Source organism: Anoplopoma fimbria, chromosome 19, assembly GCF_027596085.1.
Source record: "Anoplopoma fimbria isolate UVic2021 breed Golden Eagle Sablefish chromosome 19, Afim_UVic_2022, whole genome shotgun sequence".
Taxonomy (NCBI): Eukaryota; Metazoa; Chordata; class Actinopteri; order Perciformes; family Anoplopomatidae; genus Anoplopoma; species Anoplopoma fimbria.
This window is the reverse complement of record NC_072467.1, coordinates 16,513,481-16,534,201: the sequence shown is the minus strand read 5'-3', so window position 1 is coordinate 16,534,201 and position 20,721 is coordinate 16,513,481. Positions and strand designations below refer to the sequence as shown.

The 20,721-nt window shown below is 43.0% G+C and overlaps 1 protein-coding gene across 2 annotated transcripts in view; it reads right to left on the bottom strand.

Moving 5' to 3' along the window:
* zfpm1 (zinc finger protein, FOG family member 1) overlaps nucleotides 1–20,721 on the bottom strand; it is a 104,165-nt gene that overhangs the window by 83,437 nt on the left and 7 nt on the right. For both annotated transcript variants that reach the window (XM_054619929.1, XM_054619930.1), the window contains exon 1: nucleotides 20,579–20,721. This exon is cut by the window's right edge and continues 7 nt beyond it. In XM_054619929.1, coding sequence (XP_054475904.1) covers nucleotides 20,579–20,618 — 40 coding nt within the window. In that variant the 5' untranslated portion in view covers nucleotides 20,619–20,721. The remainder of the gene's footprint in view (nucleotides 1–20,578) is intronic.

Below are 20,721 nucleotides of genomic sequence, written 5' to 3'. Positions count from 1 at the left end.
GATATGGCCTGCTAATAATCAGTGGACTAACTAGCTAATGCTTTATCAGGCGTTTGTACCGTGGCGGTGAAACGCCTCTCTTATCACCTGCATCCTAATCGGGGGGACTTTGAGGCCTGACAGTGATGGCTGCGAGATAGAAGCTGTCGATGTGTTCGTGGGGACGGACAGACTGCGGAGTTGGCGGCCGATGAGAACTTTGATACCGACGAAACACAGTAAGGCCTGCAGTTATAGGTAACCTTTAAGAAAGGAGGAGGGGTTGGGCAGGGAGCTACATTTTCATCCAAGGGTCAGACATTTTCATGAGGAATCCTGAATAGTGGGAAAATACCCAATCAGTTAAGTTCTAGTAGATGAAGGGGCATTTAAAAACAGCCAGGAAAAATCTGGTGTTGAAAGAAAAGGTGTCAGCTTATCAATGTTAAAATTTGTCCAAAGATTTTTCATGGTTCATGCATAATTTCTTCAACAAAAAAAGGTTAAAACATCAGAACTGACAGAGAGAACTCAACTATTAAAAGGTAGAGAAGAAGAAAATGAGCCCTGTTCCAGGGGCAGAGAAACCCAAGGAAAGAACATTCAGCGGGGCCTGACTCCTCGACCTCTGACTGAAGACCTCTTTTTCCCTCTCTCACTCCCCTCTCACCACTGCCACCCTCCTCTTCTTCTTCCCTTTTTTCTCCATTTCCCACCTACGCCTGCCCCTCCCCATCGCTCCGCTTTGCCAAGTCCACATTGTCGGTAACGAGGGTGTAGTTTCTTAACATTCATCATCGCTGAACTCTGAAACTTTATCAGCTCCGGAGAGCGGCGCCACAGCCCCGGCCCTGGCTTTCTCGGCTCTCAGATAGGGCCGATAACACACTGATAGATTACAGCAGATTGTTTTACTTCAGGGGACACTACTGCCGCTACTAATACTAATACACAGACAAGAGGACTCGCTGGGAATGGAGGGGGGGAAGTGGAGGGCAAAGAGGCACAAAGAGGTGAGGGCAAGGAAGCCGCGATGAGCGGAAGGACATTACAGACGATGTCCGATATGTCCTTATCCTGCCTCCGCAATCATTTGTGGAAAAACATGCTTGCAAAATTTTGGAAATTGCGAATGTTGTGTGGGATTTTATGGCACACAAGTTCAAACGAATTAAAGATGTGGACCTTGGACAAAATAATTAACCGTTTAGATATTCCTTAAAGTCCATCAAATGTTGATTTCTAAAAAAGAAATGTATAAAACTGTGTGCCGGTTCTCACACACACACACACTTACAGGGGTAACCTGAGCTAGCAGCCGGGTTGGGGGGGGTGGCAGGTGACCTACGGTGATAAAGAGGGTCAAGTGTGAAACACAGGTCTCTCTCTCTCTCTCTCTCTCTCTCTCTCTCTCTCTCTCTCTCTCTCTCTCTCTCTGTCTCTCTCTCTCTCTCTCTCTCTCTCTCTCTCTCTCTCTCTCTCTCTCTCTCTCTCTCTCTCTCTCTCTCTCTCTCTCTCTCTCTCTCTCTCTCTCTCTCTCTCTCTCTCTCTCTCAAGGTTTACTGCTTAATAAAATCCCTTTCCCCTTTCTATAAGAGATCCCAATCTCCGTTAGAATAACCTCAGAAAATCTAACCTTAGAAAATAAGGAATATAACTTCATAAAATATCTTTCCAAAGACATTAAATTTATGTTTTATCATTCTGTACTTCATTTCATTAATCTACCTGCAGCATTCTCATATTTCAGTTATGGATTTTTTCCAGACTGTTCCATTATTGTATGAAATAACTATAAAATATCAACAATAACTATCATATTAACAAATGTTTATTTACGTTTGGAATGATACATTCACAGTAGAGCTGAAATGAGTTGACAATTAATGGGCAATTAATTTTTCTATAGGTCCTTTTACTATTCACATGTTCACTTTTCAAAAAGCTGGTTCAATGTGCCACCTAAAAGATGCAACGAGCAGAAGTAAGTTCATTTAGAATTCATGAGATAAAAAATGATTTACTCATATTCACTCAGAGGTTTAGGCTTGGACACTTTGCAAGATCATTCTCATTTTCAAAATGAAAGTTAACCTGTGTTAGAGCCTTTAGATTAACAAGTGGTATTTTATGTTGGCTATTTACTACTTTTGGGTGGTATGCATTGTTTCTTTGCCATGACAGCGGTTCTGAACCATGATTGTAGACCTGTTTGGGATATAGTCCTATACAGGAAATGGTTTTACACACTGAAAGAAAGAAAAGTGTATCTCCTAAAATGTCAAACTATTCCTTTGCCTCCTCAGCACCTGTTGGTACAAATAAGATAGCTCTTCTAGTAGTGGCATAGGTTTTGTGATTTAAAGCTATTTCTCACCAGTGCGATGGAAAATTGTGCAGAGGGAATCAGTTTCTGATGCAAATTATCAGCATTTTTCCCCAAAATGTTCCATAAGGGAGTGCAAACATTAAAGAGAACCAATAAAATCTGTTTCTATAAATTTCCGTGCAAATTTTTCAAACGATAATCCGTGCTTGGTGTGAAACGGCTTTTGGTCTGAGAGGTCAGGTGTCTTTCCAACATGTAAGTTTGGTCTAGTTTTAAAAAAATGAAAGCAATGGGCACTACTATGCTAAATTATACCAAACACTGTACCCATAAGAGGACTAGTACTACATGAGTCACACACACACACACACACACACACACACACACACACACACACACACACACACACACACACACACACACACACACACACACACACACACACACACACACACACACACACACACACACACACACACACACACACACACAGCAGGGGAATACAGAGCTATTGTATTAAGCACAGGAGCAATTAGAGATTCAGATGTAAAGTGGGGTCAAGCTGCTGACCCGCCTGTCTTTATGTCTTCTGTTTGGACGGCATTGGACGGCACCATGGCACAAAGCAGCCAATCATGGGTGGCCGTTCCTGCCACCGTTGTCGACGGCGACGTTTGGGCCCTGTCATTGTGGAAACTCAAACCTGTCCGCTGCCGGTTGGTGCCTCTCTATTAGTGACAGATTGAGGACTGCGCTTATCTGGGCCCAGCAGAATGTGTATGTGTGTGTGTGTGTGTGTGTGTGTGTGTGTGTGTGTGTGTGTGTGTGTGTGTGTGTGTGTGTGTGTGTGTGTGTGTGTGTGACAGAGGGTGTGCGTGTAATGAATTGATGTCAGGGAGGGCATAAAGAGTTAAATGAGGTCTAATCTGCTAATAGCAAGCAACGGCAAGAAATTATCAACGCACAGCTTGCACACAATGCAAAACCTTTACGCATACACACACACACACAAAAACACAAATATCATTACGAAAAACACTTTCAGAGCAAAAAAAAAAAAAATGTGTGCATTGTGTGTTGGTCCTAATTTTGGCATCAACATTTTATCAGCCAAACCCCATGAATAATCTGCACGCTAATTTCTTTCTTTCTCCCCTTTTTGTTCCTGGCATTTTGGTGCAGCAAGATAAGGGCTTAAAAAAACAACAGAAGGGCTCGCAGAGTGGAAAAAAAAAAGACAGATAGATAACATTGATATCAACTCCTACACAACACTCATTCTCTTATCTGGGCTTTTTATCACAGTTTCGTTTTTTCTCTTCTTTTTTTCTTTCTTTCTTTCTGTCTAAGCCTTCCACTCCCCGTTCTTTGTGCACTCAGGACAAAAAAGAAATGAGCACTGCCCTTAAAAAGTAAAGTCATGTTTTAGTTTCAAATTCAGCTTAATGCTGATTTTGTGCCTGCTCATTCTGGTCGAAGTGTAAAATGCAGTAGCAGTAGGCTGCGTGCTGGTAAGGAAATAGAACCAGTCAGACTGCAGGCTGTAAAAACACAATATATTTAGATACATGATCTCGTCAGGTGGGAGGGGAGTTGCTTATTAGCAGGCACAGATAGGAAGATTGGTTGGTAGAAGCAGACTGACACACACACTTCATAGTTCATACTGCAGCCATATTTCTGAGAAGAGGAAAAACTGTTTCACACACACAGACTTATCATTGCTCTGTGTCAGACAGAAAAGCCTCTCTGGGTCTAATCTATCAAGGTCAGCGAGTGTGGCCCGGACAAACAGCGTGTTGTTCCGTCCCGCTGCTCCCTGCTGGAGAAAACAACATCTGAGTGACTGACTGGAGGGATGACTGGCTGACCCAGATGCTGGACGACTGTATGACAAGCTGACCAGACTTCTAATGTTCTGATGCTGAATGGACTAACGCACTGCTGTTTCCATTCATTGAACTACTAGTGCAGCCAGGATGGTCCGTGTTGACATGTATCTGTCCCTGCTGCTTGCTTCCCTTTTATCTGATATTGTTATAAAGGGATGTAGATGGAATCGGTCTGATTACTTTGATTAACATTTCTAGAGCTGTTGTGCTTTTTGGCAGCATCAAAAATCTAATTGGATACGGGTTCAGAATGAGAGATTCTAGGGTTCATTGAATAAAAGGTTGTTGGAGTGTGCTGGTCTCCCTATGAGAAGTCTCTGACCTCATTGAGAGATAAAGTTTATTTAAAAAACAATGAGTTCCTTCACCCCCATTACTGACTGATTTGCTGATAGTTTTTCAGTTACAGATTTTTATTGCAAGTGTCAATGTTATATACTAGAATCCTGTATGTGTATAATGTGTATTAACATTTTCCCCCAATAAAGTCAAAACGTAATTTGAATTTGCGGGGCTCAACAAAAGAGCATTGTAGTTTGAATACAATGATGACATATGTAAGTGTGCACCTGAATTTCTTTTTAACCGAAGTACAGCAGAGTGCAATAGTTTGTCAAGCTATGTAAGGACATTGACCACCAAAGATCCAGGATGCAAACTAAACAAATGGACAGATCTGTGTGCTGTTAGTGAGTGGGTAGAATAAATCATTACAAAGTGGCCAAATATTAAGTGTCCAGATATAAACATGTATTTGGTGGAGAAATCTAGCAGAGAGACATTAGAGCTAAAAGTCACTAGATGATCAACTCTGTTATCTGTGTTCATGGTCAGAGCCTCAAACACCATGAAGACACTCAGAGGTCTGACTTTATTCACTTTTAAAATGGCCGCTACAAACAGTCCAGTGGGAGACTACATGTTTAATAGCTTGTGATCATAGAGCAGGTGTTTCGGTTTAACCAGTGACCGTGTTAACTGGTGACTCTCAACAGAATACGTCTGGGTTGCTCGTGGTAACATCAGCTGTTGAAAACATCAAAGGAACATGAAGAGGTCCCCGTAAAAGTCTTAAATCATTTAACTTATCCGTGTTTATTATCTACCAACCATTTACGTTACAATGGGCAACCACTGACACATTCGGCCGAAAGTCACCAGTAAACATGATGACTCGTTACACTGAAACACCTGTTGCTTCTGAAACGGTCGTGATCCTTTTTGAATTCTGTAGAACTTGAGTCCGCTGTTGGAATATTGATTAAGACAACCGAACATGAAACAACCAGACACTCTGATGCTGGTGACAGTTTTTTATTCTGTGCTTAAAGCTTGCTAACTTGTCTGATTGGCTGGGAGAAAAACGCCACTTCTGTTTACAACATGCGAACGCATATTTTAGATGACGTCGGCTATAATATGGTATAACAGGAAGTAAAATGCCACTTCAGACTAGTAAAACTAGCAACTCAATTGTCCAATTGGGGGGGAATTAAACAGATTTTTCCGTATTGATGGTGGAAGTAGCTAAGGAGTGAGCCATCTCACTTCTCCTCTGTACTTAAATATAATTAAATATCACAATGAATTAAGTTTTGGTTCTTATTAGATAACCACTAATAAATAAAATAGTTTGCATAGTAAAATAGTTGCATCACTCTCCTGCATTGAGGATGAGGAGGAGTGATGTTGCAGATGGGGAATTTCTTTTCAAGGAGAAGGAGAGAGGAAGAGTTGAGGGGAGGAGGAGGAGGACAGAAGTTCAGTTGGACAGACAGAGAGCTGGAGAGCTAGAGATAAGAGAGGAAGGGAGATAGAGGTTGCTGGTGGTGTGTGTGTGTCTGTGTCTGTGTGTGTGTGTGTGTCTGTGTCTGTGTGTGTGTGTGTGTGTGTGTGTGTGTGTGTGTGTGTGTGTGTGTGTGTGTGCGCATGTTGGGGGTGGGGGGAGGGGGGTAAAAAGCAAATGGGTTAGAGGATTTGGATGCAGGGAGCATATCCATCAGGGATCTCTCCTGGTATCAAACTGGAGCGATCAGTGATAACAAAAAAAAGAGTCAACCTGGAAACGGCTGTAGCTGCAGTGGGAGTTCACTGGTACGCAAATAGGCCTGTCTGCCCCTTCTCTCTCTATCGCTCCATCTCTATGCCCCCCACAACCCACCCCCTCCCCCAGCCACTGTTGTTGCCTTTATAATGACCCAAAAAGCCAGCAGTACAAGTTTTCTTTATACTCAGACTACTGCCCCGTTTAGTGTTGTTTTAACATCTATACCGTCTCAGGAGCCGCAATAAAACACACTCCACATCTCCATACTCTCCTCCCAATCCTATGACCACTACAGAATCTCCTCCCGCCCCCCTTCTCTCTGAACTTCCTTCCCTCCTCCTCCTCCTCCTCCTCCAAAAAAGAAAAAAAAAAGCTCTACAAAAGAAAAGAGAAATGAAATGAGGAGAGGGTTTTTCTTCTCTCTGCTGCGCCCCACCCTTTTTCTAGATAGAGAGAGAGGAAGAGAAGAAGAGGAAGAAAAAAAAAACATAATTTATCTGTGTATTATCAAGAAAGGCAGACACTTTAATCAGTCAGCTATGAAGTCAGTATTTCCATTCTTATCTGTCGCAGGAGTGGAAATGGAGAGGAGATAGCGTTCTGGGAGCCCATCGGTGGGCAGGAATGATAATGGGGGGTGGGTGGGGGTTGAGGGGTGAGGGAGGGAGGAGGGGGGGGCAGGGCTAGGCTATTGGACCGCTGTGTCAGCGCTATCTGCACCCATTATCAACAGCCTTATCGGGCCTGCCATCAGCCTCGCTGTAATGGGGCCAGTTCAACTTTCCACATTATCATACCGCCAAGACCTGGTTCGCCGAGGCTAGGGGTCTGGCTGGAGACAGACGAGGGGGGGGGCAGAAAGAAGGGGTGATAGAGAAGTGGAGGTGGAAGGGTAGAGATAGAGGGAGTAGAGTAAAATTACAAAAATATAAACACAAAGAGATTATTTAAGAAGTGGAAAAAAGAATTGATGGAATAGCTGAAGGTGGAGGAGAGAGGAAGGGGGTGGGCAGAAAGAAGGGGTGAGAGAGAAGTGGAGGTGAAGGGGTAGAGATAGAAGGAGTAGAGTAAAAATACACAAATAAGGAGACAAGGAGAAGTTTATTTAAGGATCATAAAAAAAAGGATTAATGGAATCGCTGAAGGTGGGAGGGGGGGTCGAGGGTGGCAGAGTGATGGTACGATCCGCCACATTGTGCGGTGCTCAGTTGTTGCGTCTGTGCTGTGGAGGGGTGTTTACGCTGCGACTTCCTGTCCCTCCAGGCTGTGAAGTTATATTAGAGCCACACGCCCATAATAAATGATGTTACAACAGGCCTTCATTAATCAGGAAGATTACAAGCACTTACTTATATACTGTGGATCACTCAAGCTTTATCTGGGTCTCTATCTAGAGAGAAGATGAAACAACGTGTCGAGATCTTGCACAAACGTCTTTTTACCCGACAGTCTTAACCAAAACATGGGATGAAAATATAGCAGCGTCCGTTGAGTTTGATGTGGACTTTTCATTGCTGATACCAGTCATCTTGTTCTCGCAACAATAACATAGAGTATTTCGAAATGTGGCCGTATCATGCAACTCAACATTTAAGTCTTAAATTCGTGCAGGATTTTATTCTGAAAATCAATCACCAAGAACTTTAATAATAAGGCTGCTTTTCTCTGGTTTACATCATTGTTATCTGTATATAATAGTTTTGGACATTTAATTATGCAACCCAGGATGACTCAGTAGAATCTAAATGTGCATTTCCACAATTTCCTGACATTTTATTGAGCTAATTAATTATATAGGCCAGAAGATTAATTGAGGCATACATGTGACCCTTTAAAGTAAAGGTTTTAACTTGTGACCTCTTACAGCCCACACATCTAGACGTTCTCTTCTCACATTCTTTCATGTGAACTACCCAGTACCTTGAAAGAAAAATGAGAAACATCTTGAAAAATTCCTACGTAGCAGAAACACTGCTCCCCTGTCCTGTTGATCATCTGACTCTCTTGGGGGTCGTGGACCACTGGGCTACATGTCTGTGTAGTAGTTTGACCAGCACAAGCCCTCACTGCTCCCAGAGGCCAAGCCTTCACCAGCTCAGAGACTATTTGAATGTCACATTCAAAGTAAAGACAATATAGTCTTCACCAGCACAGCGCTGAACACTATGAGCTATAATTAAGATAGTCATGATAATCTTCAGCGCTGAGAGCTCTCATATAATTAACATGCATGTGTATTTACACTGAGTTCCTCTTGCAGAATCTTTTTATATCAAGTGCTCCAAATGTGACGTATTTTCACCTGTGGCACATACCACACAGTCGCATGAGCATACTGTAAGGCGGGATGCACATACACACACACACACACACACACGCACATACACACACGCGCACACACACACGCACACAGTTGATTGGCAGCTCACTTATCAGTCGGGGAGCCGGAGCACCACGGTTTACACAAGCACAAAGCAATCCAGAGGCCCGGATCACTGCTGCACTGCTGGCTCACATGACTCATAATGTACACACTGAGACGAGAGAGGGAGAGAGACACTGAGAGACAAGGAGATAGGGGGAGAGAGAGTGGTGCGTTACTCGTCACTCACCAACATAAGCACCCTCACAATCCTTATGGTAACACATAAAAACACATTAATGACTTGTATCATCCTCTGTTGGCAGCCAGAGGGAACTACAACAACAACTGCCTCTGATTGATCTGAAAACTGATTAAAAAAAAATAAGTAGCATTTTCCCAACACAGAGGAGGAAACGAGCTTATTGGAAGACCAGAAAGCTAAGCACCTGCCCAGTCACCACCGATGTCAACCACCTGAAGATAGATGCTGCTCATGAAAAAAAACCTGCCCCCTAAAGGTGTTGATCTAAGTAAACTGTGTCTGCTTGTGTGTGGCAGACAGACAGCGAGAGGAGCCTCTGGTCTAGACCTCCTCTGTTAAGCTGGCTCCCAGGAGGCTCCTCCAGCATCTCCTCTTTCTACTAGCATTGTCTCGGACACCGAATTGCCCTTATCGCCTCCTATTCTTCCTCCTTCTTACCCTGCTCTGCTTCCTCTTTCCCTCACTGTCCCCTTCTCCACTTTGCCTTCCTCCTCTCCTGTGCATTGCTGTACTGTATGGTGGCTGTTTCTCCCTCCTCTTCTCCCTCTCTATTCTTCACTGCTTTCCTTTTTATTGTTTTAATTATGTACCCACCCTGGGTGCTTAATCGTCCCAAGTCTTTACTATCCTAGGAACAACACATCTCTTTTTTTTTTAACTCACGGACATGTTGTAGAAGATAATAGGAACAAAACATTACATGGCTCTACAGTTAGGGGTTGCCAAGTTGTCATTGGCAACTATTTTGTGAAATTGGCAAGAGATTCTTGGCCTTTGGTGCCATCAGTGGCAGCGCTGTATGGGAGAGGGGATTCAGCTGTCTGAGTCTGGACGGACCGGAGGTTGGACAAGCTGATGTTGGTGTCACTAGAGTTACACACAGTCCAAGACTTCAGTGCTGAAGGGCCATAACTCCAAATATATATTTATATGACAGATTTTCAGTTTCATTAAACAAAAGCTGATGCCCGGTTGCCTGCCTGGAAACCACTTTTAAAAGTTAGTGTTGAGCTCTGCATAATTTCAATGCACAGCCAATCGAGTGTCCAGAAATACCATCTGCTCTGTGTATTAAGTGCTTTGTAAGGGTCAGCCAGCTGCACTTCCCCCAAACTCCCAGAGAATGACATGTTTCTGTAGTGATCCGCAGTAAAAATCATTCTTTATTTCATTTGGTCTCAAAAATAACAGGACTTTTTAAACGTCCCGGTAAGCTGTGACAGTGAGACAGTGAGCCAGCAAAAACAACACCAGGACCCAGAAAGTGTGTCACTGCTTTGAGCCTGTCCCTATCACTTAGGACTGACGACCTTCTTGTTTTTGGGGGATGTGTTGGGCCAGAACACACACACACACACACACACACACACACACACACACACACACACACACACACACACACACACACACACACACACACACACACACACACACACACACACACACACACACACACACACACACACACACACACACACACACACACACACACACACACACACACACGTTTCCATCATATGATCTCTTCCTAGTGAACTTCCTGGTTCTTATGTAGCTGAACCAAATGTATTCCCTCACCTCCCAGCACTGCAAAGGTTTTCAGATAAAAACTCAGATCACAATAAAGACATGTAAAATGCATTTAGATTATTCAGTTTTAAACCCATATATAAAAAAAGAAACAGGTCAACCGCCCGGACAAAAATGACACTTCAAGCAACTTTCTTTTTCTCTGAAACATTATCATACAGATCTCATGAATGTCAAATAAAAAGTGTGACATGCTGAGTCAAACCATATGTGTTGCATGTTGTTTTCATTGCATCTTTAATATATTAAATTTCTGCAGGAGTGTCACATTCCTCCATAAATAATGCCATGAGATCAAATCTTATGATGCCTCCATTTTAGCCCATAAACCCATGAATACAATACAATGAATACAATCAACTTATATGAAATCCTAACACATAGGTCGTGATGAGGCTTTTCTCCAACTTGATGGCTGTCTGCAAAGAGAGCAGGTGCACACACAGGGTCAAAGGTCAGAGCAAAAGAATGTGTGTGTATTAAGCACTTTATGATACGTCTAGAGAAGGTGGAGCATTGTTCCATCTTCTCAGGCTGCTGTGACTTTTGACCTTTGACCTCTTAACAGTTAATCTGATTTGATATTGGTGTTCTTTCAATTCAATCTTGCCAGCTTCAAGCTACAGTTTCAGTTATTGTCGGCTGGTTGGTAAAAGAGCAGTTATGAAGTGTGTGTGTGTGTGTGTGCATGTGGGTGCGTATGTGTGTTCATGGCAGTAAAAGCAGGTCAGGCGGTGTTGTTTGCTCAGGTTGCCTGAACACCCTGGAACAGAGCGCACAGTAGGAGCAAATGATCTGTGTTAGCACGGCCTCTGGGGGGGGGCTTGTCATAACACTGGCTGTGTCTCTCTTACACACGCACACACACACACACGCACATGCACACGCACACGCGCTGTCCTTTGAGCGTCCAGAGTCATTCTGACCAGAGATCAGAGCCACGTGGCCTACAGCTATCGCACACACAAAAACAAGTCCTGTAACCAACAACTACACACACTACTCACACTACTCACAACCCAGAATAACTGAAGGGAGCTTTACATTCTGGGATTCTGATATTCTGACCCTCACTTTTGACATTCTAACCTAGCTCTATTTATCAGAGATGCACCCATTTGAATTTTTTCTGATTCTAGAAAGTCTGACTTGCCCATTTTGATTTTTTTCAATTGTAGTTGACAGCAAGTCTTCGGACTAACGTTTTTTCACCACCGTGTCAAAAATTGAACCGTGCCGAAGTCATTGTAACCTGACCAAAAATTCTAAATGGTATCCTTTTACCTTGCTATTGTCATCTATATTGGTTCCTTGCATAAGAGACACACGTCAAATGTTTAAAAAATAAAAGATTTTATTTAAAAAAAAAATTTAATCATTAGAAGTTTTAATCAAGGAAGTTAAACAGGTTATAATTCACTGTCTAATAACCATAGTTTCTCATCAAAAAACTGCATTTTACAAGACTGCATTTGAACGCATCATGATAACGTTAAATTTTATTTTTGCCCAATACTCATTTTTTTACTGAATGGAGCTTTAATGTATCATAATGCAAGTCCATGTACCCTCCATTAAAGTTATCTGTTAGCTTAGCAGGACTGGGATAGGGAGAGACGCCTTGCTGCTTAGTATAAATAATTAAAAATAATAATAACAATAAAAATTATTAGGCTTATAATAATACTAATAAAAACAACAATAGTAATTACATAATTAATTATTATTATTAATAATAATAATAATAATAATAATAATAATAATAATAATAATAATAATAATAATAATAATAATTATGAAATACAGGTGTCTTATTTAGTTTTTGCAGATGTTTTTAAGGTGGCTCCTCCACGGCTTATTTTGTTTTGACAAATTTAGAGCTTTATGTCTTGGTCACTCACACTGGAGGACCACCTAATCGATGATTTACCATGTGTGTTTGTGTGGGTGTGTGCGGCTGAGACATTACTGCCTGTGCTGCTGTGTGTTGACGTATAACTATCATTCGGCACATGTGTGTAAATGTGTCCTGCAAGAGAAAAAGCATGAAAATATGAAATATGACACTGGCTGGTCACTGGTCACGGCCTATCATCTGACAAACATCCGGTTACGATCGGCAGCCGATCCATCGGTGCACCTCTACCATTTATACATGTATCAATTTAAACTAGACGAATGTGGATGAAAACCTTGCATGGTGACCATCACATGTCCCCGTTTTCATGCACAGAGGCTTGGATTCTTTGGTTACTCTGTTAAACATCCACCATCTCAAACAGGGAGCGCGTCAGCCTTGAGTTAAGCCCTCACAAAGCTCCCTGGGAAGAGCTGGCGGAGCGGTAATTACTGCTAGAGCAAACAGTTTGGACGTAGATTACGCTACTGTTGGCCGGGGTGATGTTTTCTCTTCTCCCCTCCTCTGCGGAGTCGTCAGCGCCGAGGGTCAAGGGTGACGGCGTTTACAACGGTGGTGAGTTGGGGAGCCATAATTCACCGCGAGGCCGTCCGCTGGGTAAATAGGAAGGGGTAATAACTCATCCGCACACTGAACACAAACGGTGTTTCCTCTATAACCCTGTCAACTTCCCCCTTTGGTGTATCTGACCATCCACACTCACACACTCTTTGTCAACGCTGCCTAAATAGCCACAATGCAAACATTAAGCAAGGGAGCAAAAACCTCTGGAGAGAAAACAGGCAAATCCACAAGATCTAATGAAACTGCCGCTTTTATGAGCCAAAATGATAAAAAGAGCAGAATAATTCAATAATGTCACATGAAAACGATTTAATATGAAAAGTAGAGTTTCAGCCTCTTCAACCTTTTTTAGAACTGAAGGCATTCTCGCAGACTTGTTCAAACTCGATCATTGCTATATATTTTATAGCAATGACCCCCCCCACGCATGCACATGTGGGTGTGACTGCAGTCATATGCAACACTCACAGCAAGCCACATCATCGTGTGAATGAGAATCGCCAACTCCAATCAGTCACCATCTGGCCAGTTTAACATCTGTCAGTAGAATCAACCCAGTGCGAGTCATCCTGTTGATGCTGTCAAATCCCCCCCACCCCTTACTGTTTGCTCTTCAACTTTTTACACTCTTTAACGAAAAGACTGTGTTTTACAGAAAGAATTCCCCCCTGGAGATAATCATCAATGAACGCCAAAATTTTCCAACATGTCTGCGCTATCTTACACAGAATCTGGAATGAGTAATACGTGGTATTAATTTTAATTAAATTAATCAATGACAATGCTTGTTAGGGAGGAGGGAGAGAGGAGAGACGGGGGAGGGAGGTTGTTGAATGAGTGAGAAAAGATTGAGGGAGAAAAGAAATGCATTCACACCTATCATCTAATTATACAACAACATTAATCCCATTAGGGCTGGAACTGATTGCCAGGGTCTGGACCCCGGCTGCTCCCGCCTGGGCCTGTTGTTATTGCGGTGGGAGCCTCGACTCCTGCCTGCTCCAGCCTGATAACAACTCTAATCACGCTTTGGCGATCTCTATCTGCACCGGAGATCAGGCCCCGCGGCTTATCAAAAGTTCACATCAAGCTAAAAGCAGAACAAAGAGGCAAAAACACACACACACAAGGGAAAGCCACCAAGGCGCTGCATGAGTCTTCTCTGTGTCTGTGTGTGTGTGTGTGTGTGTGTGTGTGTGTGTGTGTGTGTGTGTGTGTGTGTGTGTGTGTGTGTGCTAGGAATTTAGACATGCTTGTGTGTTTTATGTCACTTTGGCTCACAAAGAATGAATTAATCTCTCAATTGTGCGCTCATATAACAATCACGTGACCTGAGCCTTGTCAGACTACTGATAAAAAAACATTCCTTTCAGCTGCAACACTCAACATGGCACCTATCTGAAGTCATTTCAGAAAACACATAGCTTATAGAAGCGCTATAAGCTATGGAGAAGTTTGGCCAGTGTTTACTGAGAGGGAAAAAAAGGGAAGAAGTGAAGGAGGTGGAGGTCAGAGTGCTGATTTCCTTGTCTGGCCTCTGCAGGCGTCCCGGTTCACTTTAAGCCATGGGAGGCGGCATATTATTCATGCTGACCTCTGAGCTCTAGCAATGATGTCATAGGAACCAGGCTTTGTCTCACACACACACACACACACACACACACACACACACACAATCTGTAGTGTGGATCTGCAGGCTGCTATCTATCTACCATCAGCAGGCTTCCTTATCAGCCCCACACATCTTTCACAGAGGGGTGGGGGAAGCGGCAGAGCTGGCTGGGCTGCTATTAAAAAACACACCACAACACATTCATCCAGCAGCTATGTATTCCACGCACTTTTTCTCTGTCTTTCATACTATCTAACTCTTCTCCTCCCTCTTATCACTTTTTTGCTCTCCTCGTGCTCGTCTCTTCTTTTAATTATACGAAGACCCTCCCCCAGCCAATCGCAAACAAAACCAGCAACAACGCTGGGAAAAAACGACATGCAACAGCCAGATGTAATTACAACGTGCCCTCCATCCCTCCATCCAACCGTCTCTCTCTCTCTCTCTCTCTCTCTCTCGCTCTCTCTCTCTCGCACTTTCCGCGATATCAGAAGCAGCAATCTCCGCCAAGTTTGATCACGTCTCCCATCTCAACCGCCAAAATATAAGCCCAGGGATCCAGCCTCAGTGGGCCGCCTGCCGGCCTCATATCTCCACATCGAGGATGGGAGCCTTATCAGGCTGAAAGATCGCCAACTGTTGGGGAGGATGACGCACAAAGAGACACAGACAAATATCTATCTGCTACACTAACACCCACTTCTCCTCCTCGACCATGGGCCCACAGAAAGTCCTGGACCTAATCCATTGTTGCCAGGGGGAAAAAATGAAAAAGATATCCATGCTGTGTTGTTTGCTGTCGCCGCTGTGTGTGTGTGTGTGCCAATTGTTGTCTTTTACTAAAGTTATTTCAGGTCAGAGAATTAGAGGGGAAACGCATGGCTCCTCTAGAGCTGTACATTTAAACTACATCACTTGTGGGGTGGGATATGATTATGATGTATTATGATTTTTGATAAAAGGGGTGATACGATACCTGGGTTTGGACTGATATCAAACCTACTTGCAACTGTCCAAGAACTTTACCATTCATTTAAAATGTCTGAAATTGGCCCAACTGCAGTAGAAATCATGAACTAAAGCAAAGAATAAGATAACAGCATTACAATTTTGGCCGCACGTTCAGTGCCAGCATTTGACAGTTTCAGATACACAGTGGTACAGACACATTGTGGTAAGCACCCAGCCCTTATCACTTGTTTGACTTGGTGATAAACTGGAGGTTACAGGTGTAGCCTTCACTTTATCATAGGGATATCACTTTTCCCACAAAAAAATTTGTTCTCATTCTCTTGAAAAGGATTTTTTGTGCTTTAGTAGAACCCAATCCACGCAGCCAAAACCATAGAAATACATTGTAAAACTAACCCTGTTCTTTTCATTCACAGTGCCTCCGCCGCCTCACTTAGTGACAGCAACAGGTGATTTCAGATTAATGGTTACGATTGATTGGAAATGTAGAGGCTGACAAGAGGTTGTCCCATAATACACCTCTCTAAGTAGCTTTACAAAGACGTTCACTTGTTACTTTGTAGAAGCATAATTGCAGCTTTGCTCACAAAAACCCACTTTGATTTTTTTTTCCATCAATGACACACAGCACGAGGGCCAGATCCGGCCTGCCCCAGAGTCCGATCTGGCTCACTGGATGACTTTGCAAAGTTTGAAAACTGCAGAGAAGTTGTCATGTGACACGTGTCAAGGGAAGGCTACATTCATGCAGGAGCCATCCGTGGAAAAAGTATTTGATAAAAAAAAAAGGAGAAGAAAAAAAATCGACCAGTTCCAATTTCTTCCCAGTGGTAGATGGGAAGCCAGTGTGCATGGTGTGTTCACGGCAGGCATATAGTTTGCTGTCACAATCAGACTCATCATGATACAAGAACTTGCAAGGACAACTGAGAACAGAGAAGATAAATTAATTGTTGGAAGGTTTTGAGGAAACAGTTGTCTCATCATCTGTTTTGTAAATGGAGAGGTTATAAATTGTAAACGTTTACTGACTGTACAGTAAAAGAAAGGTTATTATACATATGTTATCATGCATCGGTTTTACTGGTCCGGCCCAATTGAGATCACATAGGGCTGTATGTGGCCGATGAACTAAAGAGAAGTTTAATCCCTAGATGTATGACGTCCAATCAGAAGTACTTCCTCACATTAGTTCACGGTTCTGTCAGTCAACAGATCAATGACCACCCAACAGGTGACTGCCACGCATACTTCTTTTCTTCTGCTCCTCCCTTGTAATGCTAAAAACTGACACAAAAGGCTGTCCAGTCTTCACTAAATGAGGAGATGCCAGTCCATTTCTAATCTTATGGGCTCACACCCAAACTTTAAGTACTGTTTTAGGGGGCCAAAATTGAACGTGAACACAACGTTGCTCAAAGAATCCGCATACTCATCTTTTTGGCATTAATCATAACTCCTTGCACCTGCTTCACAGTAAATGCCCTCAAGAGGTTGATGCGGTGGAAAAGTTTAACTCTGAATCTGCTGCAGGACAAGTTGAGTTTGCATTTGATAGTAGATTAACACCAACAGACTTCATTACAGAAAATGTCAGCAACTAATCACAATAACTACACAACCATCAACGGGCTTTAGCTTCATCAGTTTAATTGTACACAATAAAACCACTTCATCATTTTTACAAGGAAGCAGTTAGCATTGCAATGATGAAACTCAACCTGAAAACACTGTGACCTGCCTGGAATTTGTCATATCAGTGACAACAAGCAGCATGCTCCAAACAACATGGTGGACACACTGCACCGGTAGTGGTAGCACCAGCAGCCCCAACCTCTGCTGACTGACCCCCCCCCCCCCCCACACACACACACACACACGCTGAACAAAGTCCTTATCGCTCCTCACTCTTTCCTATCAAAATGTCTGCCAAATCACAAGAGAGTCACAGGGCTGAGAGCCTGGCTGGCCTCAACCGCAGCCGGGGCCTGGTGCACAGGGAAGCATAGTGGACCAGAAGCACTGATAAAAAGACAGCCATAACCCCCCGAGACACACATATGCTCTCTCTCTCTCTCTCTCTCTCTCTCTCTCTCTCTCTCTCTCTCTCTCTCTCTCTCTCTCTCTCTCTCTCTCTCTCTCTCTCTCTCTCTCTCTCTCTCTCTCTCTCTCTCTCTCTCTCTCTCTCTCTCTCTCTCTCTCTCTCTCTCTCTCTCTCTCAAGTCTAGCCTGGCTTTATCGGCCTGGGGGTCTGGGATTCATCTCTAGGCCTTGCTGCTGGCTTTACTGTAGGTGCCTGATGGGAGTTCACAGCTGATAGGCCTCTCTATGGAAACATGTGAAAGAACGTGACAGACTATATAGACTAGTCTGTCACTTGCCAGCGAACATAGCTCGACCTAATAGGTGGCGCTAATGAGTTCAGTGCTATTAGGGGCAACCTATGAAAAAAGTAGCTAAAAATGACTTAACTATATTAAGACCTCATCTCCATCTGCAGTGAGGAACCAACAGTGCTACAGTTCTTAGTCCAGGTTAGCGTACTTTCATACAGATATTACATTAGTGCTATAGTCATCATTACTCATGTTGTATGACAAAGTGTCTGACAATGCTTAATATTGGCCCAACAACCCCGAACAATACTGTTGACGGTTCTGCACTTTAACTTAATGTAGCTAAACCTAATGTTAGCGTCACTGCGTGACGGGACCGACTGCTTAACAGCTCTAAATCCTGGAGGTGCACATTCAGAGTTGTAAGGGTGACAATCTCTGTATAAGCATAAATGCATAAATGCAAACAGCAGAAGTAAAAAGCTAATGTTAGGCTATAGAGGAACTCCACCACAGTCACATGACTTCACGTCACCACCTCTAAGCTAAAAGATGAGCAGTGTTCTAGTGATGCCTTTTAGTCGTCTCATTTAGGAACTTGTTAGCAACCGCCTTTTTTTTTTTTTTTTTTTTAAAACAAGTAAAAGCTTCACAATCTACAAGTTGGCTATTTTTACTGACCTATTTTATGTTGTAGAATAAAATGTTCAAAACTCTTAAGCTAACCACAGAAGTGCAAAAATGCTGACTCATTTCCAGGTTTTTGGACTCCATATCATCAGCGTCTTTAGCTAGCAAGTAGCCTGATGTTGTCGTTCAAGCTTATTTTCTGCAACAATCCAATGGAAAAAATTCCCATTGGCTTTTTGTTGAGAAAACCGATGCAATGCTAACTTCCAGGTTGGACTACAAAAATACCTCATCCCTGCAGGACCCAATTGAAGTGAGGGAATCACCTAGATCATCTACGTGGCGAGACACTCCACTCTCGCCACATTTTGAGCAGCAGCATGTCCAACTCTCCATTCGTGTCTTCTTCAATCAAACCATATTTGGCGGAGCAATAAAAAAAAAAGAAACAACATGCAGATGGGGCGTATTACTAAGACTGAAATTGTGCAGTTTGAGCAACTCATGGAGTAATCTTTAACAAGCAGAATAGCTGGAACTATGCACTGATTCAAACCCTAGTTTGCAGGTTGCACAGTATCTTGAAGGCAACTTAAAGGAAAGATCCTTCCTGCTCCTTTTGACCTCTTGCCCTTAACAAAGTCCACAAGTGAGGTTAGCATTTGATAGCGACAGATTTGAATGGATGTTTTTCTAAAATCAGACGTCTAACAGAAAATATGCCTACTGCCACCAGAGCCAGGATGATTAATCTGCTAATTTGGTCAGAAATGTCCACTCATTAATATCATGTATAACTGTATTTATGTAAGCCTCCAAATATTGCTGTTAGACACCAGCTTTCTGGGAACACAGTGACACAATCACTGATGATGAGATATTATTATTTGCTTAATGTGATAACTCACTAAACAAACTGTCCCCGATGATGTCATGTTTCCATTCCAGCTGTAGCTCCCAAACAGATACATGAACATATTTTTCAATTTATCTTTCATCTCCAGAAGGCCACAATGATATCAAACTTAAGTTTGTTTCTCAGCTCAGAGTGCAACACATGCCAAAGGAGGGGTTAATCACAACATCATTAATATGCTTTTTATATTAACAACGAGCATCAGAGATAAACCTTCACACGCTTTATGAACAGGAAGAGCTCGTCAAGCACGGAGAAGAGCCGAGCACCAGACCAAGCGGGCCCCAAAGATGCATTATTGAGTTAAAGGGATAGATTGGAAAAAAAAAAAAAAAAAAAAAAAGATCCAATTGTAAGCAGCTATCAGCGGGAGAGATCAGCCAGGCGGCCTTATCTGACGCCCCATCTCTGGGAAAAGAGAAGTGAAAAGCCAGGGGGGGGTTCAACGGCGGCCCCGGCGCTGCCTCAGACAGAAAACAAATAAAAAAAGATCCAATTTTAATCTCTATCTGGGCTCACATCGGATCGCCGCTCTATCTCTGTTCACATCGGCCTTTTCTCAGAGAACACTGACGTTTCCACAACAGAATTAAACAGGAAGCCACGGCTACAGTTTTAGCTGCCAGCGGACAAAGCATTCTTTACAGGCTAATAATATATATATGAGAACTTTTATAGAAAATATTCTCGCGCAGTCTTTAGATAGCGAGGCTGCCAAAGCGGCGCTTTACACCACTTCTAAGAAACGGTTTTTGCACAAGGTGTAGGCTACGTCACTCGGAGAGAAAAGGCTGTATGGTATGAACTCAATTGAACTTGCACTTTATGGTTCAATTCGCTGATATTATCTGATGCGCAACAGTCTTCTTTGTGGGGTGTCATTTGTGTTGCGGTTTGATACATATAAAGAAGGTGAAATTAAAGTGCTGCCGACATAGCCCGGCGTTACAGTGTCCCTCCATACTACTTAGCAACTTTATAGTGAACGCACAGTTCAGCCGAAGCGCCGCAACAAAAAAAAAACAACATGCGGCTTCTTCTTCTTCCCAGAGCGCGCGTGGCTCTCCACACACTGTAACTGTTCACAATCACAACAACAACAACAACACACAACAACACACAACAACAACACACAACATGAAGCAGCGAGCTTGTTTCATCCTTACGCTTTATCTGCCGGGGTTTGCTCTGCTTCCTCCGGGACATGGTGGTTCTTCTCTCCGACTAAGGAGCTCCTCGCTCTGGCCGACTTCTAGGAGCGGCGGAGAAGCGATCTGGTTCTTCTGTGTTCTGTTTTCTTCTCTCTTCC